The sequence below is a fragment of the Anas platyrhynchos genome, chromosome 8 (genome assembly GCF_047663525.1).
Source record: "Anas platyrhynchos isolate ZD024472 breed Pekin duck chromosome 8, IASCAAS_PekinDuck_T2T, whole genome shotgun sequence".
Lineage (NCBI taxonomy): Eukaryota > Metazoa > Chordata > Aves > Anseriformes > Anatidae > Anas > Anas platyrhynchos.
In genome coordinates, this window is record NC_092594.1 from 16,545,095 (window position 1) to 16,570,817 (window position 25,723).

The window sequence follows — 25,723 nt, forward strand, 5'->3', positions numbered from 1 at the left end:
TCTTGCTGTGCAAAGACACCACCTCTTCCAGAGAAATTTGCAGTTCTTTGCTTTGATGATACCTTGTGTCAGGAAAGCAAATGACAGCACGTGGCAAAATACACGAAAGAAAACATTTGATCTTCCTTGCAATAAGTGTTGTATTGTACTTCTATCGTAACGTGTCTGTCTCGGTAATATTTGCTTTGTGAGTCTCTTATGAAATGCTTCCCTTCAGCCGGCCTGCTGGACTCCGACCTCTACCCCAGTTTCAGCCTCTTCGTGAAGAGGTGGTGGCTTCGGTGCTGCAACGCGTGGTGGTAGGCTGAGGCTGTGCCACTGCTCTTTTACAGCCGTTTGCATTAGTTATTCCTCCTTGTGGTCAGATATCTCATCGGTGATATTTATTTTGGTGATGAAAGCTGTGGGTTGCGTAGAAGTCCCCACCGAACCCTTCCAGGGGAGCTGGAGTCTTTCCTCAAGGAGTGCCTGACCCCAGCTTTCAGCCAGAAGCCTGTTTGCTCTTCTATTTCATCTGCCATTTGTTGCACCAAACCGTGTCTGCTGCTGCACTGCCCAGCGACCTCACTTGGTTGAAGCTGTCTGAAGTTCTCTGGCTTCCTCTTGGATAATATAAATATTATTTTGTGGAAGATATTGCTGCCTACGGTTCATCTTTCAGCTCGTTAATTAGATGCTGCAGTGCCTGTACGTATTCATTAATTGTAACTTAGCTTTTTCAAGGGGTAAGAATAATTTTGTGGGTTAAAGATTAATTGAATGTTTTTACAAATGCACAAAACACGTGAAGTATTTTCTCACAAATGCCATTTTATTAGAAGTCCTGATGGTTCCACACTATTTTCCCTACACTTTTCCATTTACTAAGGAGCCGTGCAAAACAACTTGAGGAAACTGATGTTTTGACCCCACAGAGCAATGTGCTTTGGGTTACTCAAGCAACACAGGCGTTTTCCTTGCCTTAAAGGAAAGGACTGGACTGAGAAATGTCTTGCCCCAGACAGACGTGGTCTGCCTGCTGGTGTCCTGAACGTCTGCATGGATGGTTAGAGATGGGAAGGAGCAGTACGGTCCCCTGTGCTGGTTAACCTTCTGCTGTAACTAGAATTGGCCATTTACCCAAACACCGTTTCTTATCTCTGAGCCACTCGTTGAGCCTTGATAAGGCGCTGTTCACCTTGTGACTTAGCAGTGCCCTGAAAGAGGAAAAAAGTAAACAGTTCCAATGAGATGTGCTTCCTTCAGCTACACAGATTGCGTTCAAAGCCTGTACAACAATCTTTGCAATACTTTGTGAAATAAATTTCTCTTTCTGAAAGGTTCTAGCTAAATATACTGGTTTGTAGTTTCCCGGATAGCCCTTCCATGAGACCTGGTAAGGTCTTTGTGCAGGGCAGTGCTAGTCTGAGACAAGTGGCGTGATACTTGTGGGATACTGAGGGGATGGATGGGGGCAGAAAAGATGCCTTGAAACCCGAGGCTTCTCTCCCAGTGAGTCTCTCACAGACTCGAGGCACAGTCTGTGATTCTTGCCGAATTACCTTTCCCTTCTGGTATCACCCAGCTCTTAAGGTATTTTGACTTCCAGGTCAGTCTGAGTCCAGTGCTGCGGTGGTCGTCGTGATTTTGAGAGAGATGGATGCAGCGATCTCCTCCCAGCTCAGTTCTCAAGGCACAGCAATGCATTTACAGCCTTCATCCTGCTAAATGCTTTTAGTGCATAAATCGTGTGTGAGATCTCCTCTCCGGAGGCTTTGGCGTCTGGTACTCCAGCTGTGCATCAACAGTCTTTGCTGCTGGAGAGCTGTTAAGAGGCCAAGAAAACTTTCTCCTTTATGGAAAATACGGGCTGCCAAAGATGAAGACCTCCGACTGAACTGGCAGAAAGTCCTGCCTGCGTTCAGCTGTAGGATCAGTCCGGTTTCCTGTCTTGGAATTGGGTTTTGTGCAAAGAGGAGGTCTTGGAATTGGGGTTTACGCGAAAGGTTCAGTAGGATCAGCGTCTGGATGCGTCTGTTGATGCTTTCCAGCATGGCTGTTTGGGTTTCTTATTTGTCCAGAGCTTCATGCTCTTTTGCTGTAGGATTGCACTCACTCAACGTGCTGCCTTACCTTTTACATCAGGCTTTATTTTTCCTTGTTATCACCAGGGCTCTAGGAGAACAATCTAGCCATTTCTCATCAGTGAGGACAGGTACAACAACATGAGGGACCCTGAACCACTGCATCCTGTGTCTGCCAACGGAGAATCTCCCCTGCGCTGGCAGGGGGATCAGTCAAAGCAGCCCGTGTGCCTGGGCTACTTTATTCCTTGCAGCTTCTCTGAGGGGGAACATACGGGAAGTAACTAGTTTCATAGTGGGCAGAAAGCACTAAGAGCTGAGGGCTGTTCCCTTTTTCTACTTCTAGTTTTCAATTTTGAAATACCACATGGACCGGCTGTTTACTTTGTACAAGGTCACTCAGAACCTGAGTCGGCATTTTGCTGATTTCCCAGGCTCTGCAAATATCAAGGTCAGGTTAGGCTTTTATTAGTTTCTTGGAGTAATCTGTGCTTCCTTTCTTGTCGTGTTCTAGATGCGTGTTCCTACATTCCCATTAAAATGCTGTACAATTAGGGTTTTTGAGCTCCAAGCGTTGTGTAAGGGCGTACCGTCACTGGTTGACGCTGCATTTACGTTTCTTTTAGAAATGCCGTTGAAAGTAGCAAAAGCAGAAGTAAAGAAATACCTATAGAAACTTCTAGCTAAACAGATCAAGAGTTTGCACTTAGAAGTTGAATTTGGGTTCTGTGAATGAAAGACTCAGTTTTTCCTAGCAAGCAGAAAACAAGGTTTCCAAGTAAATTACAAGTAAAATTACAAGTAAATAGACTTGGTTCAGTTAAGCCAAGCTGCATCCCTCAAGTAAACCTTCAGAGATTTATTTTTTTGTCAGTTTAAAATTAATGCCTGTTTTATGTCATGTACTGGAAGAGCCGTCAGTCTCTGCTGTGGAGAAGCCATTCAGGAAGCTCGCAGGACAGACAATACCTTGAAGACCTAGGCTGATAAAAACAGAAGCATCAAATCTTCTCTTTGCAGCAGCTGTCCAAAATACTTATCTGCTTATGTCATTTGCATAAGGAGTCGAAGCCTTTTCTGAGGGCAACCCAGCCTTTTCAGGGCCCTGACAGCTTGTGGCCATCCTTTAGGCTCACTGAGAAGTAAGTGGTGATGCTCCTCTGAGGGAGGATGCTCTTTGAATCCATTTATAGATGCATGCAGATTTCTGAAAGTAATTCTTCAGTGCAGTTTTTTCTAATATTGACCATTAATCCCATTTTATTAACACCTAAAGATTGAAAAATGCTGTCTAAGGAACCGATGGGTTTCTTAATAATGTGTCTTAATTTCTCTTCTGTCAGCAGCTCCTTTTTTTTTTTTTTTTTTTTAAAGTAACAAGTGCCTTGGACTTCAGTACTCTGGCATTTGTAGTACTTTAAAAAAAAAAAAAAGTTCCTAAATCATTCAAGACGTATTACTTATTTTGCCTGAAGGTGATGAGACTGAGTACTTCTGACTGTAATTAGGTTGATATGCTCAGCTTGCCTTATGCTGCTTTTGCCTGTTATATCTTTGGCCCAGATTAGTCTGGATTTCAATTATAACTTCAATGGAGAACATGTTTTTTTCATTAAAATATCCAATAGTAAAGTGCACTAGTTAATGGCTCATTTACGCCTCTCTCATATTGAGTTTAATTCCCTTTGTTTTTAAAACAAACTGCAGTAAGATGGGGCTGTGTTTGATTCATGATCACAATTAAAGACAAATATGATCTAGTAGCTCTGTATTTTTCCTCTCTTGAGGGGGAGATGCTGATAGACCTAATAAAAGTTTGTTTAGTTTAGGATGGAAGAAATATGGAGTGGCCTAAGACGTGGTTATTACAAATACATCAGTGATGTCACTTGATGCTGTCCTTTAGAGAGGTGGAGTAAAAGTGATAGGAAAAAATAAATAAGCCCTAAAATTTGGTAATACTAGTGATACTCGAAATGGGAAGTTAAATAAATCCAGAGAGCTTGAGAGGGGTAATTTCCACATCTTTGTTTTTTCTGCCTTTTTTTTAAAAAAAAAAAAAAAAAAAGAAAAAAACCCGTAGGAGTGCTATTTAGTATATCACAGGGCAAGTGACTTGGAGAAAGGCGTAGCAGTACTGCGTGGTTTGGCAACTGAGAACTGTCCACGCTTTAGGGACACCAAGTTTAAATTGGCTGCAGTCACAAGAGAGATGTAGGTGCTGCAAGAATGTTTCTGCAAAACACTCGTGCTGCGGATGAGCATTCGTCAGTGTACGTTCTTTGATCTGGGTTGGGCCCCCTCCAAGACAAGAAGGAAAATATCTGGTATAATAAGCAAATAACGTCTTGATTATTTTTTTGAAAGGAAGTCCGTTGTGTTGATGAGTTGCAAGATACGTACGACTGCTAGGAACCAGTCTGAGATAACTGACTCTTTTCTGTTTGGTTACTGATAAGCTAATGGAGTTGTTAATATTGAAAGCTAATGACCAAATGACTTGTACTGTGACAAATGCACGGTTTTGTTTTTTATAATAGAGAGAGCTGTTTTGTAGATAGCAATATGAAGTGTTAATTTCCCTCCCACCCCCAACTGTTTCACTAAGTAATCTGGGAAGTGAGGTAATTGTGAAAACTCTGTTGTTGTTACTACTATTAAAACTTTATTTCGTTTTTTTTTTTTCAAATGATAAAATCTTGGTTTTGAGGCAGTCTTGCTGTAGGAAGGAACACTTGCACAGGACAAAGTCAGTTGTGCAACTTCTTTCTTACTTCTACTTTTTATTTTTTTATTCTTTTGCCGCAAAGAGAAAAAATCCAGGGCTTACTGGACCAAAGGCCAAGACTTATTTATGTATTTTGAAAACGAAAGGAATCATGGTTTGAGTGTAACAACTAAAGATGGTTATAATGGTATGCGTTTGTACATTTTTGGCTGACAATAAATGTTTTAGTTCTCTATATCAGTGGAAGGGGAGTGGTGATGCGTGCACTTGTGTCGTAATTTCTAGGCCATTATTAAATGCGGTGGCTATTAAGCAACATCTAATAAGTACTTTTAAATTGGCAATCCCGAATAAACCAGAGCCCGGGAAAATTGGCAGGAAAGATATGGGCCCTGCTCTTGAGTTTCTTATTCTTGGAATAAGAGGAGAATTCCAGACAAATATAAACGTGCACCTGATAAAATAGTTGCAGATGAAGAACGGGAGGATCTTGGTAATAGCAACGCAGTTACTTAAACCGTCTTGGCCCAAGTCATGGAAAGCTACTGCAATGAGGGAGGTCATGGTGTCAGCTGGAGGGGAAAGGGGAAAAAAAAAAAGTCAAATGCAATCTTACTGTGTGATAAAGAGATCTTTTGCTGCTACGTATATTGAACTTTTAAGAAGAGTGTTGAAAATACGTTAAAAGGAAATAGGGGGGAAAATAAAGCTTTCAGGGCTAGAGATCTAAATGTAACAAAGCTTAGAAATAGTTTATCAAAAAGAAGATTGTAGATCCTGACCAGTACTGTGTGGTTGTACACGTGTACCCATCTATCAGCCTGGGAAAGAAACTAGCTGGTACTTAGCCGTTATTTTTTTCTTCATTGAAGAAACTCAAAATAAGAATGAATACCTTTAAAACTTAAGTCAAAAAAAAAAATTTCTTCTGAAGGGTAAACAATGCCGTACGTATTGGCTGAAATAAAATATTGATGCAAGTGCTTGGTTTTCCAGATCTTAATGTCAAATCAAGACATTATCCACATGGATGTGGATGAATAAACACTTTAGAAAACACAAATTGCAGAGTTTCTTAGAGCTGAAACTGTGAAATTCTCTGCCCTGTGAAGCTGACCTCAGTAGGTCATACTCAGTGGTTCTTTTCCTTTATACTCTCTGGCGCAGTGTACATTTGTTTTCTTCCCCCCAAGATCTTTGGTCATTAAAGTGTTTTATTGGAGAACAGTCATTTTGTCACAGTGGTGGTTTTGGGCTTTTTTATTAACTTTTTTTTTTTTAATTCAGCTCCCTCTTTGGAGCCATGTAAGGATGCCAATTGACTTGTGTAATTTGACAGTGGTGCTGTTGGAAGTTCTTAGGCTTGTGCCTTTCTGAATGTCCTCGAAATCATAGAATCAGAATGGGTTAGATTGGAAGGGACCTTAAAGCCCACCGATTCCAAGCCCCCTGCCATGGGCAGGGACACGTCCCACCAGCTCAGGCTGCTCAAAGCCCCATCCAGCCTGGCCCTGAACACTTCCAGGGATTGGGAATCATCACATCCCTCACCCTGTTGGCCACAGGTGCAGGACCGTGCAGTTGGCCTTGTCGAACATCATGAGGTTCACACAGGCCCACGTCTCAAGCCTGCCAAGGTCTGAAATCAGAATTCCGTGCTGGAATCTTCTTGTATCAGAGTGCCTGAGCTTTTATTAAACTTCTTCCTTTCTCTGTATCAGGCCAGTTTTGCACTGAAGATGTTGACGAGTGTCAGCTCCAGCCCAACGCGTGCCAGAATGGAGGCACCTGCACCAACCACAACGGAGGCTACGCCTGTGTCTGTGTCAATGGCTGGAGCGGGGACGACTGCAGTAAAAACATCGATGACTGCTTCACGGCCTCCTGTGCTAACGGATCTACTTGCATTGATCGAGTGGCTTCTTTTTCATGCATTTGTCCTGAAGGAAAAGCAGGTGAGGATGGAAAGCTTGGGTAGGTCTTGCACTTCATGAAAAATGCATCTTAACTCTGAAGTTCACACACTTGCTTAGAACTGTTTGTTTATTTTACACACTTTGTGACCAACCAGAAGGACAAAAGGAAGCACATACTGTCCATGAGCAAAGACCTCTTAAACTTCTGTTGCCAGGAACAAAGAAGTATTTGTACTAAGCTGGAAGAAACTAAATAGTACAACTTATGTTGCAAGGAAAGCAGATGTTTTTCAGCCCATAGCAGGGCCTGTATTTGTCTGAGAATTCACGTATGAATCTGACTTGCTCTGTGTCATTCATGGTAACTGTACTCAGAAGTCTAGGAGGCAAACTTAGATGTTTGTGAGGATGAGCTTACTGATACAATGGGAAATTTGCTGTTCTAGGGTAGGTTTAAATGTCCCATAACTACTACAGGAAATACAGGCGATCAGTATATTTGATTTAGGTGCACATGAAGCTGAAAACCCTTTCTTATGTCTGATGTTTTTAGCTGTCAGAAAAATCATCATTCATAAGAGAGAAGAGCTAGTTAACGGCTCCCAGGAGGAGATTTTGGTGGTAATAAGTAATTGCAGCACTCCAGAGTGCTGAAGAGACCTCTGAAGTCATGGAGTCTGTATTTAAATGTAATTTTTTATAAGTGTGTGGTCAAATCCCTGTGGTAGTCTATGGGTTGAAGCCTGTACGAAACTGTTTAAGTTTCTGGCTGTGGGAGTCTTCATCCTGGTATGTCAAATAGATAATTTGATTACATAATGTGTTCTGGTTGCTGTGTCTCAGTTTTTTGAATGGACTCTTGTCTGCCTCTCTAGGTCTTCTGTGTCACTTGGATGATGCATGCGTTAGCAATCCATGCCAGAAGGGTGCTCTGTGTGATACCAACCCTGTGAATGGACACTACATCTGCACCTGTCCTCAAGGCCATAAGGGAGCAGACTGCACTGAGGATGTGGATGAATGTGCAATGGGTAAGTTCCTTTTTGCATTCTGTGAGTACGCTCACAGTGGGTTGTATTGTTTGCTTTATAAACTAACGGAGGCACAATGATACCCATTTTGTCATAGCTTCTCAGCATAAGTGAGCCTCCTTTCCTGCTCTCCCCCTTCCGCTTCAGTGTCTCTAGATGAGTTTTAAATACTGTGTGAGACTTGAGGCAAAGAGCTCAGTCAGAGTGGCTGTCCATGTTTGAACTCCTAGCCTCTGGAATATGGATAGCAGCGAGATGAGGGACTTGACCACTTTTTTATTGTGCAGTGCTGTGTGAGGAGTGTGCACAAACAGATGCAATAATTAAGCTGACACTTAAAACTGTGGAATACAACAGAAGTACCTCGGTTTGCGTGGGGGCTATTGCAGCTTCCTCTTGGTAGAGAGATACAAAGCCTCTTTGACAGCTGGAATAGGGCTGGATCTTTTGAGTTCCTTCTGAGACTGGTGATTGCATGGGCTCTTAAAGCTGTAATTCTATGATGTCATCCTACAGTGTTGCTCGGGGGATCAGTTGGGCTTTCACAGACTTGCTGATAGTTTTCTGTGTGCTAGTTCCTGCTACTAGAGTGTGCCACATGAAGCTAGTACCTAACCAGCACGGAACTGTTAGAAAGCACTTTGAATTTCACTCCTTAGCCTGCCTTGGACTTCTGAACTTTTTTTTTTTTTTTTTTTTTTTTTGGACCTGCCCTTTTGAAAACTGTTCCCTTTTTGAAAACACAAGAAGGACTAGTTTCGTTGTTTGGTGGCTGTGGCAGCATCTCGACAGCCTCAGGAGTGAAGTACGAGATGACCTAGAGATAAAGCCTTCCAAGCATCAGTAACTCTAATCCTTGCCACTCAGTGCTCTGTTCTTAATAACTGCTAGTAGTAATATGGACCTGAGTTGCTCCTGTGGTCCACTGGTGATGGTGGTAACATTTCTTCTTGCCTCTGACAGGCAAGTAAGTGGTACATGGTTTTCTTCAGCCACAGTGTCCTTTCCCAGTGGGATCAACAGTCCTTCCCTCTCTATTGCTTGTCAGTAAGGAATGACCGCTGGAAAAGACCGTGACTAATAAGGGATTCTGTGGCTTTCCTGGTCAGAGGAAACGTTTTGCCAGACACACTTATCTTTCTTGCAGCAAATAGCAATCCGTGTGAACATGCTGGGAAGTGCGTAAACACAGAAGGCTCTTTCCACTGTGAGTGTTTGAAGGGCTACACGGGACCTCGCTGTGAAATGGACATCAACGAATGCCATTCAAATCCATGCCAAAACGATGCCACCTGTCTGGATAAAATCGGAGGATTCACGTGTCTATGTATGCCAGGTGAGGGGAGTTTCTGACAAGGCTGGGACTTCCAGCACAGGTGGAAAAAAAAACTCAGCAGGTGCAGTACAGGAAAGGTTGCCAGCTCTGCTGGGGTGGAACACCAAATTGCAATGGGGTGAGGCTAAATGAAGCACAGAGAACTTTCTGTGGTGGCACCAGCCAGGCGGAATTGGCATTTGTGTGGGGTGGTAGAAAGCAATTAGAGGACAGAGAGAAACCGATCTCTGTATCAGTGAAGGAAGTCAGTCCACCAGCTACTATACCCCGTGCAACACACGTGTAGAAACTTCTGTTTGCATAAGCAAATCAGGTGCAGATTTCTGGAGCCACTGTGTTTTCTGATACATGCACATTCTGGATAAAAGTGTTCAGGTGTTTTTTTCTGCTTAAAATACCTCAAATGATGCAAGTTCTCTTTGACCTGAGAAGCTAACTAAAAAAGTTAGTCAGTTGAAGTTGTGCTTGTCCAATATTAACATGTCCAGCATACCAATGACCTATGTAGTCTGCTATTTTGCTTTCTGAAAGAAAGTGGTAAAAAAAAAAAAAAGAGGGTGTACGTTGCCAGTTGGACAGTTGTATATAGTATTATGAAAGAATTGTGACCCCTGCAGGTGATTAGTTAATACCATGAAAACTAGAATGAATTTTGATTAATATCAAATCTCTTCTGAAAGGTAGAACCAAATATTTAACTCCTCTTAGCATTTTTCTTTGTTACAAACGTGAGGGTTTTTTAGCTGTCTGCTGAGATTTTCTTTACTTTTTTACCTTATATTGTTGTATACCCACATACATTGATATCTACCAAAGTGGTGAAACATAATCTTATCTAGTGGAAGAAAACATTAGCTGTGAATTCGGCACAACCTTCTCCTGTTACCAGTGATTAAGTAAGCACATTCAGCCCCTGTAGAAAAGCACACAATCAGCACCCGTTTTCAACTTCTGGTGAAAATGTACCAGAAAATGTACCTCTTACCTCATAGGTTCTGCCCAAAGTGCAAAATGTACTGCAATGAAACTAGGATTAGACTTTCACCACTGATATAAGAGGCAGCTTTACTCTCAGGGATGCTTTCTAAGGCCTTCAGTCACTTTCTTTTCCTTAAAAAACAGGTTTTAAAGGTGTTCACTGTGAAGAAGATATTGATGAGTGTCTAAGTAATCCATGTGTGAATAATGGAGAATGTCTCGATAAAGTCAACCGGTTCCTCTGTGTCTGTCCTCCTGGTGAGTACTTATTTCTGGAAGCTTTTTTTTGCTTCACCTTACCAAGAACTTGATAGGTAACCAGTGAGAGTGTGTGCTGTGTGTTTCGTGGGAGTTTCTGTAGCCTTAGTCGAGTATGTTTGAGTTAGTTGCATAATTCTAAACATGTTTTAAAAATCAGAGCCTCTGCATGCATTTTGATATTGTTTTTTTTTGAGGTTTTCAAACAGAAGCGGGTTTTCCATCAGTATAGCTTGTGGTACTTGCATGAAGAGGGAGGGTGGACTGGGTCTCCACTTCAGGGAAAATAAAAAAGGATAAGTGCTGAGCTGAGGGGGTCAGCATTAGCTATAAACATCATTGCTTTCCTGTTGGCTCCCAAAGTTTTGAGATCAGAGTATACCCAACAAAAGCCTGTTCTGCAACCCTTTTTACTCAATAATGACTTTCTGGCCCATATCCCACTCTTCCTTTGTTCCCTTCCTCCAAAATACATTCCTGGAGTTCTTGATTTTTTTTTCCTATTACATCTTGAAGAGCCCAAGGATCTGCATCTTGTGACATAACCTATTGATAGTTGGATTATTTCAAGAAATGCATGTAAAGATACAGCACTGCTTTATACCACCTTCTCTGCTGCTGTAGTAACTCCAGTCTGAAGGCTGTAGTAAAGCGTGTGTTATTGTTTTAAGTTAATGGTGTTGATTACTGGAGGAAGGTGTTTCTTGGTGGCCTCTCAGTTTTAAAGGCAGGCATGCTGGTCAGCAGTGGACAGCACTGCTGTTCCATTTGCTTTGTTTCTGTTTGACGTGGCCATCTCAGTTTTCAAGCTGAGGCTTCTTTGACCTGCAGGATAGGAACTATGTTTAGGCTGGTGGTTTGGATGAGGAACCAATCCACCCAGGGTGTGGTGTGTGTGCTTAGTGATGCAACTGAGTTTAGATTTACTGGGTTTATATTTATGCGGTTTCAAGGATTTGCTAATAAATATTTTCTCACAGTGCAACTATAGATTAAAAGCTTCAAATTGCCTCTGGATTTTCACCATCTCTCTGCCTTTCAGGATTCAGTGGTGCTGTGTGTCAGATTGATATAGATGACTGCTCCAGCACGCCCTGTCTCAATGGAGCCAAATGTATCGACCATCCCAATGGCTACGAGTGCCAGTGTGCCACAGGTTAGTCTTGTGTTTGGAGCCCCTGGAATGGAAGTTGCATTAACCTAAGTACATAAAGGGGGTGGTAAAACAAGTGTCAGTGTTACTACTTTCTCTGAAATACTTCTTGTTTGTTATAAAGCTTCCTCTGCTCCTTTGCAGCAGAGAACAGCATTTAAGTATGGAAACTGTTTTACTTGTGATAATAATGAGTTCAAAGTTGATAGGATTTCTGGCCTCCCTCTTTCAGCCCCATCACTTGTTTCCTATAGAAGGTGACAGCTTCTTCTATGGTACTATGGAATCTCCAAATGCAAAAACAGCATTGTGAAGCCTTTTATCTGGCTTTCCTTTCTTTGTTCAAAGTCAGATTTTATAGCATACAGCTGAAGAACAAGAGATGAACAGAGCAGTACCATTGTGTATTTTGATTTCTGTTGCTTCAGGCTATTTCATATCCAAAGTGGAAAACTGAAATGCAGTAAAAATTGTGTCCAGCAGAACTACCAGCAGCACACAGCAGCTACCTGCAAGAATGTTATTTAAATGATTTGTCCGGCATCATACTTAAACTTTGACAGATCTGTGGATGGAACTGAGGCTTTTTGAGTGCACTAAATTCCTTTACTGCTTGGTCGATTGCACACTTAAAAGTGTCAGATTTAATTGTGGGACTTTGTCTTTGAACCTCTAGGAGTAATATAGGCATATCTTTATCTTTATTTTTTACATTTAGTCAAATAAGAGGGTGTAGGCAGTTCAAAGCTGTTAACACTTTAATCCTCAGTAAGGACCAACTCTTGGTTGCTTTCAGTTAATGGTGCCTGGGGTTGCTCATGGTGCAGATTGAGACTGACCAGATGTGGAAGGTGCTGGCTTTAGCTCTTCCATTATGGAGGAGGCTGAAAGCCCCTGGAGCTGCCTCTATCCTGGAAATGTACTGCTAGGTCAGTTAGATGTATGTGCACATTTTCTCATTTTGAATCGTTACAGTAATCAAATTGTTAAGGCACATTCATTTGACTTCACTAACATACTCTGCACTGTACAGAATACAGTTGAGATTAGCCTAAAAATTTCTCCACACTCTTATCACACACAGCCTCTCTCCTTTATCCAAAGTACCTGAAGAAACAACTTGTTGGAAGTAGGGGAGCGAAGTACTTCTAATCAGGAGAGGAATAACTATTGCCAGAATTTTTCCTTTCCATTACTTTATTACAGAGTAAGTTGTCACTTGCAAAATTAAGCAGCAGCTGAAATGTTTTCCAAACTTGGAAACTATCTTAGAAAGTCTTTTTCAAGGTAGCATGTGGTCTGGTTGCTTTCATTCCCTAAGAATGCAGAGTTGTGCCATTAAGCCATTTTAGAGCTTATTGCAGAGTTTGGGGTCGTGTCTAGGAGCACAATATGGAGAGCTGTGCCTTGAAAGGCATGTTCTGAATTCAGGCATCAAACTACTGGGAACCAGCTCAGTACAGAAATGCTGTGGTTACTGGCTGAGAAGGGAAGGCTACTACTACCAGAAAGGCACGTGGTGTATGGAACACTTTTTTTCTTTCCTTTTTGAGGAATTCTTATGTTCTGTGTTCAAGGGTTTTTTTCTAATCTAACTCTGCAAAGAGGGAAATCATACATCATTAAGGTGTGTTCAGTTAAGAGGTTGAGATTTATACCTGATCTTGAAGTGGTTTAGCTGAACTACAGTAGGAGGCAAGGTGGTAATTTTTTTTTTTTTGAACAAATGTATATAAATATCATATTTAATAATGACATTTTTCTTTAAGACTGCAATATGGAATTCGTCTTTGGGGCAGGTCAGTTTCTGGAAAGTAACGTTTGAATATGTTCTTGCTCTATTAATCTTGTAATATGAGTGATGTATGTTCCCTGAATGGTATTCACCAGCTGCAGAACTGATTGAAAACTGCAAAATGTTTGGCCAAATGCTGTACAGATAGCTCTATTTACTGCTTGCTTTTTGTCTTTTCTTTCCCTTCTGGCATTATTCCACTTCTCCTTCCCGGTGGTAGATCATGGCTTTTCTTTTCTTGAGTTGTCTTAGGTCTTTCATCCTTTCTTTTCCTCTTCCCTCTTTTTTTTTTTGCCACTGTTCGTTCTCTTTTCGGTTTGGTTTTCTTCCTTCCCTAACATCTTTTTATATCCATCTCTCTAACTAGCTTCCCTTCCCTCTCCCTCCCTACTTCCACACCCATTCATCCATGCATACGTTCGCAGAACTTGGAAATGTTAGCCGTCACCTGGTATGTTTGACCAGAGAACTAGCCACAAACCTGTATGAAAAATGGGGAGCCTGTTATCCAGTTGTTATACTCAGGTGAGAATCACTCTTCAGCTGTTGAAATTGCCTGCAGCTTGGTTTGTATCCGTCTCCAGTTAATGTCTGAAATTTGAAGTTTTACCTTTCTTATCTCCAATTGCTGGAAGGCAGCATGAGCTGGGGCTCCAAAACCTCATCTGTGAAAGCCATTTATTTTAAATTGTCCCTTTCATATAGCTCTGCTCCACTGTGGAAAACAGGGCTCTTGAGGGAGTCGTTTGCTGTTCTTATCTTCCTGAATGTCCCCCCCCCCCTTTTTTTTTCCGTCTGGTGAATAGATTCTGTCTTCTGTTGCTCAGGATGTTTCCCAGCTGAAGCAGAATGAAACAGGCCAAATTGCTGCTTGTTTCATTGTTCCAAACTGAAGAGATTGCATGCAGTCTTTCATAAATTTGCAGTTGGTGTTTGACTGGAATTACTGAAAGGTTTCCCAACGAGAGGGGCAATAGACTTACTAAGCAGAGCTGCTGAAGCTGTGACATTGAGCCAGGGGAGTTCCCCTGGGAAGGTTTCTGCAGCCTCTTTGCAGTAATTTCACATAGCAAAAAAAAAAAAAGTCAAATCCCCTGGTATTGTGTAGAGGAAATAACAACAGTAGAGTGCCTTCAGATAGTCTATCTTGATGCATGTAAATGTTTTGTGGAGATGTACGTGTTTGCTCTCATTACTGCTGTACTGAGTACTCGGAAGATATGCTTGAGATGCCAGGATTCTCCATGCAAGGTGTTCTGCACTGCTGTGAGCAGTGAAGAGACAATTGTCTTCCAGGGCTGGAAAATGGACAGCAGTTGAGGTGCCCAGTTTCCCTTGGTGCTTTGTCTGCCAGTTTCATATATATATGTGGATATATATATGACACTTCCTCTACTTGCATTATATTCACTGCAGCGTTGTACCAGTTAACCTCTTTAATTACTCTAATTGATAATTTTTCCTTAGGTTTTACTGGCACTTTGTGTGCAGAGAACATCAACAACTGCGATCCTGATCCTTGCCACCATGGTGAATGTCAAGATGGGATTGATTCGTACACGTGCATATGCAATCCTGGCTACATGGGGGCCATCTGCAGCGAGCAGATAGATGAATGCCACAGCAATCCTTGCCTCCATCAAGGGCGCTGCATTGATTTGGTGAATGGCTACCAGTGCAACTGTTTGCTGGGCACTTCAGGTACATAAAGCACAAGTGGGAGGCTTGGATTCTAGCAGAATTCAAGATTTAATTATTTCTTGTGTGCTAAATTTGCATATAAAATAAGCTTATGATAAGAGCGTAAAGCTAGTGTCTTCACGTTAATTTTGGTTACTGCATTTTCCTGTTTGTGTGGATTGTCTAACCCTCACTGGTACTGCAAGTGGTTTTGGAAGAATTTTTACCCCAAAATTCAAGTGTGCAGGTATACCTGGTATGATAAAAAATAGGTATGATTTTCAAAATGGCTTATTCTTATGTTTAAACATTTAGTGCAAGTTCAGGGTCGTAGTCATCACTCAGTGACTTGAGTGACATTACCTGGCCTCTCAGTGTTTCTGCATCATTTCATGCATTACTTTCTAGCAGGTGGGATTCTTAATTGGCTATTTCCAAGGGCTAATTCTGTTGTCCATCTTGAAAGATTTGGACTCCTTATTCTTGTAACATTTTTCTTCTTCCAGGAGTGAACTGTGAAAACAACTTTGATGACTGTGCAAGTAACCCATGCATTCACGGGGACTGTATCGATGGCATTAATCGCTACAATTGTGCTTGCAAACCTGGATATACAGGTAAAGTCATCTACCTGATAGCTCTGAGTTGTTTTGAAGGTAGGTAGACTGATAGCGAAGGAATCTGCTCTTTGCGTGCTGACTGCAAGGGGTTCAGGTAGTATCTCAGTGCAGTGACCCTTAATCTTTGAATCTCAGTGTTTTACCTTATAGCAAGTTACACCAAGCAGAGAAATGGCCTAATCTGTGCTGTGAAATGCCACTCCTGTTAGCTAATTACATCCAATTCATGGTTCTTGGTTTTATAACAAATACGACCATGTGACCTCAGTATATTATTTACAGGTTCTTTATAGGGACAAAGAGATGATGAACAATATAGACAGGTGTTTGATTAGACAGTACCTTGGGCATTGACCACAAATAGTATTTCTCTTTCTGCAAAAGCAAAATTGGAACTCAGTGTTTTAATGAGCTGCTCTCCACTCTGAAGTTTCCAATTGAATAACCCACTTTTTGCAGTATTTCTGTTTCATAATGTGATCTCTTCTGCTTCCTCTTTAAGTTATGTACTATGGTAAAAGCAAGACTGAAAAAAGCAGCTTTTATTTGCTTTTAGATCTGTGCTCAGAACTTAGATCTACATCAGGACTAGTTCTGATGACTAAAGCACATCTCAACACTGTTTATAATGGACTTAATGTGTTTTGAGCCATGTTAGGATAATATGCTCATAAAATAATTGTCGTAAGGCAGTTGGTACTGTTTATAACAGTTTTCTCATCACGTTTGTTACTGTTTATTACTGAGTGATTCTAATTAAAATTAATCTGAAATGCATTAGAAACAGTGCTAAGAGGTTTCATGTGTCTTGTGCATTTCTCTTGGCATCTTTCTAATCTTCTGAAGCTCCTTTCTTCTATTGACTCTGTCATGGTGATACTCTTCAGTCCCTAGAGCAGGAACATGATCCTGATCATTCTTGACTTTGTTTTCGATGTTGTTGGCATACCACATTTATTATCCTACTTGCCTTCTTACTTATGCTGCTAAAATAATTCAGTAACATGGTGAATCGACCTGTTCTAGTACTTAAAGAGCTGGTCTGCATGGGGCCTCCTTACTTTGTCCTTTCCTCATGTTAAACATGCTTTTCAGCTTCAATACTTACTTTGTTTAGCTTTGCAGCCTCACAAGACTTTAGGGTCACTACTTCAGGGATCTTGTACTCCTGGCACACGCAGTAAAGAGAGGCAGGCAAAACAGGATATGGTATTATTTAGAGTTCCTTTTACGCAATAAACCACAAGAACTATATTTACTGCAGACAGCATGGCAGTATTGGTTGTTCAGAGGGTAGGCGATTTCAGCACAGAAGACCAGGGCTTTGATAAGTGGAGCTCAAGAGGCTTGTTCCAAGCATGATACAACTGAGTGATTTTGGGCCTTCTAATGAATATTAATCAGTGATTTTTAATGCAACTCAGATTCTTGAATGGTTTGTATATACTTGCTGAGCATAAGTGCTGTTTTCCAAGCAGAGAAAAGTGCTGCATCTTTCAAAGCGTTTCTTTTCAGTTAAAGCTGCTTAAGTATGCAAGGCCTGTCCCTCTGTGTTGGCTTTACTGAGTTCCCTCAACATATGTTCTCACAGACTTGTAAGGCAAATGTTCTTCTAAGAAATACTGCTTAATAATGCTTTTTTTGTTTTGTTTCTAGGCCCACGCTGTAATGTGGATATTGATGAATGTGCATCTAACCCCTGCCATAATGGTGGAACATGCATAAACGAAATCAATGGCTTTCGGTGTGTCTGTCCTGAAGGCTACCACCACCCTCACTGTCAGTCACAGGCAGATGGCTGTCTCAGTAATCCCTGCGTGCACGGTAACTGCACGCACATCGTTAGTGGGTAAGTTCTTAACTATCGTGTTAAATTTGTCTACCTTCTATGTCTTTTTTTGCCAGTTTCACCTTGACTTGAGGTTTCTGATTTTTTTTTTTTTCCTGTAATTTCTCAGTTAGATTAGGATGCCAGCTTATTTGCTGCCTGTGACGTAATCGCAGCAAGGTGTAGACCTTGAGTCACCAGCTGCACTCTGTGCTGTTTCAGCGTAGGATTTTCTGCCCTGCATGGGCATGTCGCGCAGGGTGGACTGTCATTTCATAAAGGGAGGGGTTGATAATTCAAGTGAGTTCAATTAAAAAAAAAGAAATGGTCCCAAATTGAACATTTGGAGAGCAGTGTGCTACCTACTCCATCAAAATCTAAAATGTTGATTATAGAGAATGTCTTTGTGGCTAGTGCCATTTGCTACCCAAACACTCAGCATGAAGGAACAGCCAGATATCTCCTAATTTCAAAAGTTAGGAAGCAGCTTTGGAAGAAACCTGCTGGTGAAATTTAGGTGTAACAACCAATTAGAAGGATTTATATAAAGGTACTTCTTCAAGGCTTAGGGAAAGGAGCTCAGTATGAAAAGTCAAGAAGAAAATAAGAATTAGTAGTTCATGCCCTTCATCTCGTTCCTGTTTCTCCTGCAAAACTATTTAACATTTTGCACCAGTAAAACCAGTCATTACATCTCTTAGGGAAAAGCATTTTTTAATTTTTTTTTTTTTTTAAAAAGCAAGGCACCCTGTTTGAGTTCAGGGATTGATAGTAAGCAGTTGCCTTTGACCATTTCCTCTAGCAGCTTTCTCAAAACCAAGAGATTTATTGCTGAGCAGTGTATGTCTCTGAACAGTGTATCCAAGGCTGAGATTTCATCAGCTTTAGTCACACTGTTGCATGCCTGAGAGAAGAAAGAAAAGCTTTTTCTAGCCATTCTGATAGCAGCAGTTGTTACTGAATCATCCCGTCCAGGAAGACCAAATGCTGAGGTCAGGAGCCTTGAATGAAGACTTCATTTGTTAACAATGACTCTGCTAAACGAAGGACATGGGTCCTGGGAGCACAGGGGCTGTGGAACTGGCAGGTGTGGGGAGGGAGGATGTGAGAGTTCCCAACTGTATGAGGGATAGTAGTGTGTCCCAGACACATGCTGTGTCCTGGGAAGCATTGTCAGCACTTGGTGAGGAATTGATTTGCCATTTCTGGTAGCTCTGTAGGGCAGGATTTGGGATTTTCTTGGAGCTGACAGCAACACTGCCTTTATTTCTAATTCAGCCTCCATGCAAGCTTGGAAAAAAGTTGATTTGGTTCATCTTGTCTGTCATCACCTGCACTCATGCTTATGACCATGTACACCTTATGCTCAGGGTCAGATAAAATAAGTCTTGTCTGCATGATGGCCGGCATGTATTTTGGGTGGCTGGAGTTCAGGGTGATTCACTGACACCTTGGTTCTACGTCATAGGGGTGGAGTGCTGCTCTGCTTCAGATTTTGAAACATGGTGGAATAAATTGCTGCTGATCCCAGCCGGCTGTTTCCATTTGTAACCACTACTTTGTATTAAATAAGCCTATTCATCTTTAGAACCTATTGTTCCCCTCCACTTTTTTTAGTCTTTTATTTTTCTGTCTTTGTTTAAAAGCATTGTGATGTCTTATCAAAGCAGAAACATATTGCTGGCTGAGTGCTGTGTGGAAACTTAACAGGAGGGGAGATATGGTGTTAAGTGTGAGTTGATTCTCAATATTTTGGAGAGAAGAGTTATATCAAAATGTTCTCAAATTGCTTTTGTTTTTGCGTTTTAAAGGTACAAGTGCGTCTGTGACCCAGGTTGGATAGGAGATTACTGTTCAACAGAAGGGAACGAGTGTAAATCAAACCCATGCCAGAACGGAGGAACGTGTGAGGATCTGTTGAATGGATATAGATGTACCTGTAGGAAAGGATTCAAAGGTGAAAATTTGAAAGTATTTTTTCTTTTGCCTTTCTGCTTTATTGTACCCTTAAAATTGTACCCTGTATTGTACCCTTTATTGTATCCTTAAAATGCCGTTTTAATCTTCTGATTAAATTTCATGGAAATAGGAATTGAGGGAAAATGCTGTGGTTACATGAAGTTGCATTGCAGTTGTTTCATGTAGACGTGACACAGTAGTGGAATGCTTTGAAAGAGCATATTTAAGCCATGCTTGAACTTACTAAGAAATGTCCTGGTTGCAGTCAGCTTAATTTACTTTGTAAATTAAAATTTATTTTGTGAATTAACTTCTTAAAAGTTAAACTGAGCTGTGTGAGCTATATACATGCACTGGGAATTGAAGGGGCATTAATCTGTTGGAATTCTAATGCTCTTCTGTTCACAATAATTTTCTGAAGTGTAGAAACCCTTTAGTGGGGAAATGCAGCTACTTGGAATGTTGACTTTTTTTTCAGATATCTAAGTGTAGAAAAGATACTTTGGGAGGGGAAAAAAAAAGTAATACTGTAATTGTAGCATGAAAGCAGCTGTTACAGGCATGCATGAGATGGATGAGTTTGTCCCATTCCACAAGACATGTTGCACAGGCAACACTGTTTAATGCACAGCTCATCGGAATGTGATAAGCTAATCTTTCAATGAAAAGGTTATGCCTGGTAGTGGCACTGTCTAAGAATGCTGATGAATTTTTTGTCCGGTGAATAAATGGCTAAGTCTTCAGTTTTTAGTGATGGCTTTACAAAAACTACTCAAAGAAGGAAGAAGAAAGTGTTAGAACTGGGTCATAAGGGTAATGTGAAAACTAGAAGAGCAAATAAAAAGATGTGATCAGAGTAACAATGGGAAAAGATATTAAAGAAGACTAAAACTTTGTATAAGCAGTAGTTGCTGCATCTTTGTACCTTTCTCTATCTTCCATGGGTAGGAATTTTACGCCCTTTGCTTCCTTGTCCTCCTCTACAGCTCAGTGCAGTAAGTTTGGCTTCCTGTCACTCCTCTCAAAATAACTTTGGTTAGTAGGAATTACTGTGTTTGCTGTCTGCTTGTACCCACTGAGCCCACGAGGAATGCTCCAATCTTCTGCTTAGATTTTTCAAAAGTGGAAATGCTGTCCACTGCTGTGTAGGAAAATCATGCAAGTTGCAATCCTTTTTTGTTCTTCTGAGAAGCACTGAGCCCTTAGCAGTATGTTCTTTTTTTTTTTTTTTTTTCCCTTTCTGTACTCCAGGTGTGAACTGCCAGGTAGTGGTTGCTCCATGTTCCCCTGATCCATGTGAGAACTCAGGAATTTGCCAAGAATCTCCTGATTCTGAAGGCTACACCTGCCAGTGTGCCCCTGGCTGGGAAGGTAATGTGGAACATAATGTACTTTGAACACTGAGCAGTGTTGGCATCGAGCCTTTCTGTCACTGACACAATGAGAGGTCTTACTTCTGGGCTCTCCGTGTTTCAGGGGAGAGATGTACAGTGGATATCGATGAATGTCTCTCGAAGCCCTGCAAAAATCATGCTTTGTGCCATAATATTCAAGGCAGTTACCTGTGTGAATGTCGTCCAGGCTTCACTGGAGGAGACTGTGACAGTAACATTGATGACTGCCTGTCAAGTGAGTATCAGTGGATTATTCTGTTTTCTCCTTTTACTTAGAAATAATTTTGCTTTACTGTTGATGAATACCATCTGACAGATGCTCAAAGTTCCTCTATAATCTCTTACCAGGGAAACACGTTAAAACCTCAGTCTGGTAATACTTACATGCTTAAGGCAGGCAAAATCCATTACATTTAGATACTGGAAATGGACTATTGTATTCGAAGTGATGATAGGAGTTATTCTGAGATTCTTAACTTGAAGTGAACCTTATGATTTCCATACTTTAATGAGAAACACCGTTTAATGAAGAGTTCCATTTGCCTGAAATTTTAATACGCAAACTTAAAGTTATATTGCAGGGCTTACCTGTATTTCAAAGTTAAGTGTGACTGAGGTGTGGTGGGAATCTGAGGCATAGCAGTCCTTCCTGAAATGTCTCTGTCTGACATTAGTATTCTGGGAAGAGTGGATTCTGTTGCTGTTCCAGTTGATCTGTGTTTGAAAGCAAATTGAGCAGTGGGAAGGCACTGTATTCCAGAATAGGTATCAGTGGCAGGAGGCTCACCCATACAGTAGTGAGTCTTGAAATAGTTTAAATTACAAGAAAGTAAATGCTCATTTCATGCCCTCAACACTGATCTTTACAAGGGAAACCAAATACATACTGAATTATTTTTCTTGCTGGGCATATTCTGTATCATCAGATAAAACCAGTCTCCTGGAAAGTGTTTTATGTTTAAAAGCTCATCCATTGCTATTTGAAAAGTGCTTTATCATACCTTGGAGTCTATCACAATATACTATTACTTTTTTAATTGGCTGCCTATTGAAAAGAAAAAAAAAAACACACTAGTTTGTATTGGAATAGCTTAAAACCAAACCAAAGTGTTTCAGACTTCAGGTATGAGTTTAGATAGTCGTGTTTTGGATTGGAAAAAAAAAAAGTAATTTGTGACTGCTGTAGAGAAGAATCCAAGTAATTCCAAGACATCTGGCTCAGCCTGAGATTTTGCTTACCACTTTCTGAGCAAACAGGTACAGTACAAAAAAGTCACTTTGGTGCATTGATCCAAAACTTTGTTTCCTGAAGCCAGCAAAACTGTGGCTTGTCCTGTTAGGTTTTACGTGGGTGTCTGAAGATACAAACATTTGAAGTGTTCATCATTCTTTCTTTAACAGCTGGAAAATCTCTCTGAGCTGTGAGATTCATCCAGTGTTGTCTGTTATGTAGCACACCCATGAGGTTGAAGAAGAATTTCCAATTGCTGCTACAGCTGATTTCATTTAGCATAACAAAAACCTTCCATGGCTTGAGCCAAATGTCTTTAATCTATGAGGCAAACAAATCCTCCAATAACAGGAACTTATTGAAAAGTTGATACTCTAGTCTCCATTTTCTGCCAATAAATGTGCAGCACAGAGCATTAACACACAGCTTTTGGCTTCAGTCATAAGTGGCTGGCTGTTATAGACACAATATTTTATAGCTGCCAGGGGTCTTGCTTTGAATGTGCTCTTTCTCTGCAGTAGTCAGATGACCTTTAAATGGATGCAGGTGTCTGTCTTATAACACAAGTTTTTATCATGTGAGCATATTTCTCAGTCAATAAATGAGCTTTAATTACCTTTCACATCTGTTTTCTTCGTTTACCAGCACAAAATGATCTTGTACTTACGTTGAACTGCAAATTTTTGGATGAGTTTATTTGCATTCTACAGTTTGTATTTTAGTAGTACTTTTGAAGATACTCATAGATTAAAAAAACTACTGACATTTTTCCATATTTTCCTCCCTCCTCTCTATTTCCCTCACTGTCTTTACATATGCAGACTTTTGGACTAGGGAAGGCAGAGTAGAAAAGGAAGCTGGCTTCAGAGCAGTGTCTGTCGTGGGAATGTAGCTCTTAAATCTTGAAGTGGAAGGAGCAAAGCAGGAAGAAACTACTGAGTGGTTGAGGTCTTTCACGTAGATTAGTACTTATGAAAGTAGAAGGAATATAGTAGTACGAGGCAGTTTGGACCAAAATATAGGTGATGCACAAATAAAGAGTTTGGTAGTAATAAAGTGCCAAGAAATACAGAGGTGGGAAGAATCCAAGGCTGAGTATGAATTTTTGGGCTTTTCCACCAGCTTTTCTTCAGTCAGCTTTTGACTCTGGGAAGAATACTAAGTGCTTAATTATGTGTATGTGCTTACACATACACAAATTTACACATACACATTTGATTTTAATGGACTACTTGCATGTTTAGAATTAAGCATACAAGTTCCCTCTTCTGTTGAGGAGTGTCTGGACAAAGAATGAGTTAAGTTTTCTTGTGAAGAAGACTTGGGAAGGAAGAATAAATTGTTGCAGAGCTGCTGGTATTGTCTTATCAGTAGGCATTCATCAAAAAAGCAGAGCTTGAATTTTAGACTGAGAGACTGGTTTTGGTTGAACAAATCTCAGCAGAGAAACCTTTAGGCCCTGAAGCTTTGTCTTGATCCACACCTCCTTGTGAATTCATTATTGGTAATACTTTGCAATTATCTCTTCCACAAAGTGGCTAAGAAAAACTTGCAGTTTGTTACCCTCTGGGCTGTGTATTACTTCTTTTTTTTTTTTTTTTTTTTTCTCCTTAAGGCTACAAGTATAGGCCTGGGATTTTACTGTTACCCACTTTGATGCTTAATGTCATGCTTCTCTTTTAGATCCCTGCCAAAACGGAGCTTCATGTGTGGATGGGATAAACTCTTTCTCATGCATCTGCCTACCTGGTTTTCATGGAGATAAATGTCAAACTGATACCAATGAATGTCTGAGTGAACCATGCAGGAATGGAGGCACATGTACTCACTATGTCAACAGCTACACATGCAAGTGTCAGCCTGGGTTTGAGGGAACCAACTGTGAGAACAACATCGATGAATGCACTGAGAGGTGAGAACTGCAGTGCTATACTAACGAGCCACAAAATGTGTGCTTGTGGGTTGAAAGCACTTTTTAAAGATGAGGATCTGCTTTCCTGCCTTCTGTCATTGGGACATGCTTGCAGTACATGTGAGGAAAGCTTGCTTACCTTGTGCAGGATACCAGCGGAAAGATAGCTGCATGTCAAAGTTGGTCTTGTGTTTGCAAGACTTGTTAGATTCTTAGTTCTGTTGTTAGAAGCTTAAGCTCCAAAGCTTACAGGAATATGACAGTGTTTAACAAATGTTAAGACAGTAACAGATGTTTTATTAACTTAATAAAACAAATAATGTGTTTTTGGTAAGTGTTGTTATAATGAGGGAAATGAATTGACTGATTATGAACAATTACTGTGTTGAGAAATAGAAAAACTGCAAAAATGGTAGCAATGGCCAACTCTCAGAATGGCAAGAAAGTTAAATTAGCGCACAGTTCAGTGCTGATAATGGAAGCCAAAAGGTAGGAAAAAGTATGGAGAGGCAACCAAGCATTAAAGGCACTAAATCCACAGATTTTGTACTGGGAAGGTTTAATCATCAGAGAAACCTTTTAATGCTCATAAATTAGTTGGGGGTTAGCAGTGTTGAGATTAGAAACAGGTCATTTTAAGAAAGAGGTAGGGAACTGAGCTGAAGTGCTCAACAGCTTGTCCTTGTAAGGTTGGTTCACTTGGTACTCTTTAAAAACTCATTGAGGGTTAACTCTGTGTATCCATCATCTTTCTGCATATTTATTTTAAGCTTCATTAGGATGGATGTAGTAACTTTAGATTCTCAGATGGAAACGATTTCTAATGCAGCCTGAAATGATTTAAAAAACAAAATATCTTCTGTTCAGTCTGGTTTCAGTAAATAAGGTGCCTAAATGTAGAGCTCTTGCTATTCTCATGTGTTTTCTGACTGCAAAGCGAAGATCTTTTTCTTATCTTTTATAACATTGCAGTTGTGGGGGAGGAAATATTTTAACATCTTAAGAATAGGATTGTGTCACTGATGAGGGTGTGTTTAATTTGCACAACAGTTGTTTAATCAAGTGAAGTATGTTGGGTGTTTTAGCAGAACGCCTGGTTCTTCCTTGAGGTTCATCCTGGTTGTTTTCCTTATCAGTCAGAATTGAAACCAGTCTTGCAGGTATGAATGAAGCACCTAGCAATTCTGACACGGTCTGCCAAGCTAAACCAGTCACACCTTCTCCACCAAAATTTACTGAGCCATACTTAAGAGCATGATGATGGTTGGTTAATTTGAATTTGGTTCAAATGATTCTTCCTTGTCTTGTGTGAGAACTATGAGAGTGCCGTTTTTTTTGGAGGTGGGGGCCTGAGTGCCATGAAACATGCCAAATGATTTGCAGTTCCTGTCGTTTCCTCCTTCTGTCCTGAATGTTAAGGGCAGGTTTTGCTCCTTGTAAAATGGAATTCAGCCCACAAGGCAGAAGAACTGCTCTGATAAATAGGTTGGTGTTGACATCTCTAACTTAATTACAGTCAGAACTTAGATATTTAAAACTTGCAAGGAGATGAATCAGTCACTTCTCTCACGGAAAGTACCCTTTGACAGTGCACAAGACAGATAACAGACGGGAATTCATTTTGTTCCCTCTATCAAGATGATTATCTTGAGTGTGATCTAGGGTTATTTTCAGAGGAGCAGGAGATTCCTGGCAGGCATTTCTTTAGAGGAATAAACTGTAAGGAGTTAATTTTGCATGAGGTCCTAATTTTCCCAGTAAGTTCTCTGTAGGACATGTACTCTGGCAGGATTTCTTATGATCAGAAGGTTGGTGGGAACGATTCCTTTGATCCGAATTCT

General features: G+C 40.7%; 1 protein-coding gene across 1 annotated transcript in view; it reads left to right on the forward strand.

Moving 5' to 3' along the window:
* The window catches only part of NOTCH2 (notch receptor 2), an 84,614-nt gene that overhangs the window by 33,493 nt on the left and 25,398 nt on the right, over window positions 1-25,723 (forward strand). The window contains exons 6-17 of the mRNA XM_038182661.2: window positions 6,513-6,746; window positions 7,583-7,738; window positions 8,886-9,074; window positions 10,197-10,310; window positions 11,353-11,466; window positions 14,726-14,959; window positions 15,445-15,555; window positions 17,215-17,407; window positions 19,198-19,343; window positions 20,597-20,716; window positions 20,822-20,974; window positions 23,654-23,882. Coding sequence (XP_038038589.2) covers window positions 6,513-6,746; window positions 7,583-7,738; window positions 8,886-9,074; window positions 10,197-10,310; window positions 11,353-11,466; window positions 14,726-14,959; window positions 15,445-15,555; window positions 17,215-17,407; window positions 19,198-19,343; window positions 20,597-20,716; window positions 20,822-20,974; window positions 23,654-23,882 — 1,993 coding nt within the window. The remainder of the gene's footprint in view (window positions 1-6,512; window positions 6,747-7,582; window positions 7,739-8,885; window positions 9,075-10,196; window positions 10,311-11,352; window positions 11,467-14,725; window positions 14,960-15,444; window positions 15,556-17,214; window positions 17,408-19,197; window positions 19,344-20,596; window positions 20,717-20,821; window positions 20,975-23,653; window positions 23,883-25,723) is intronic.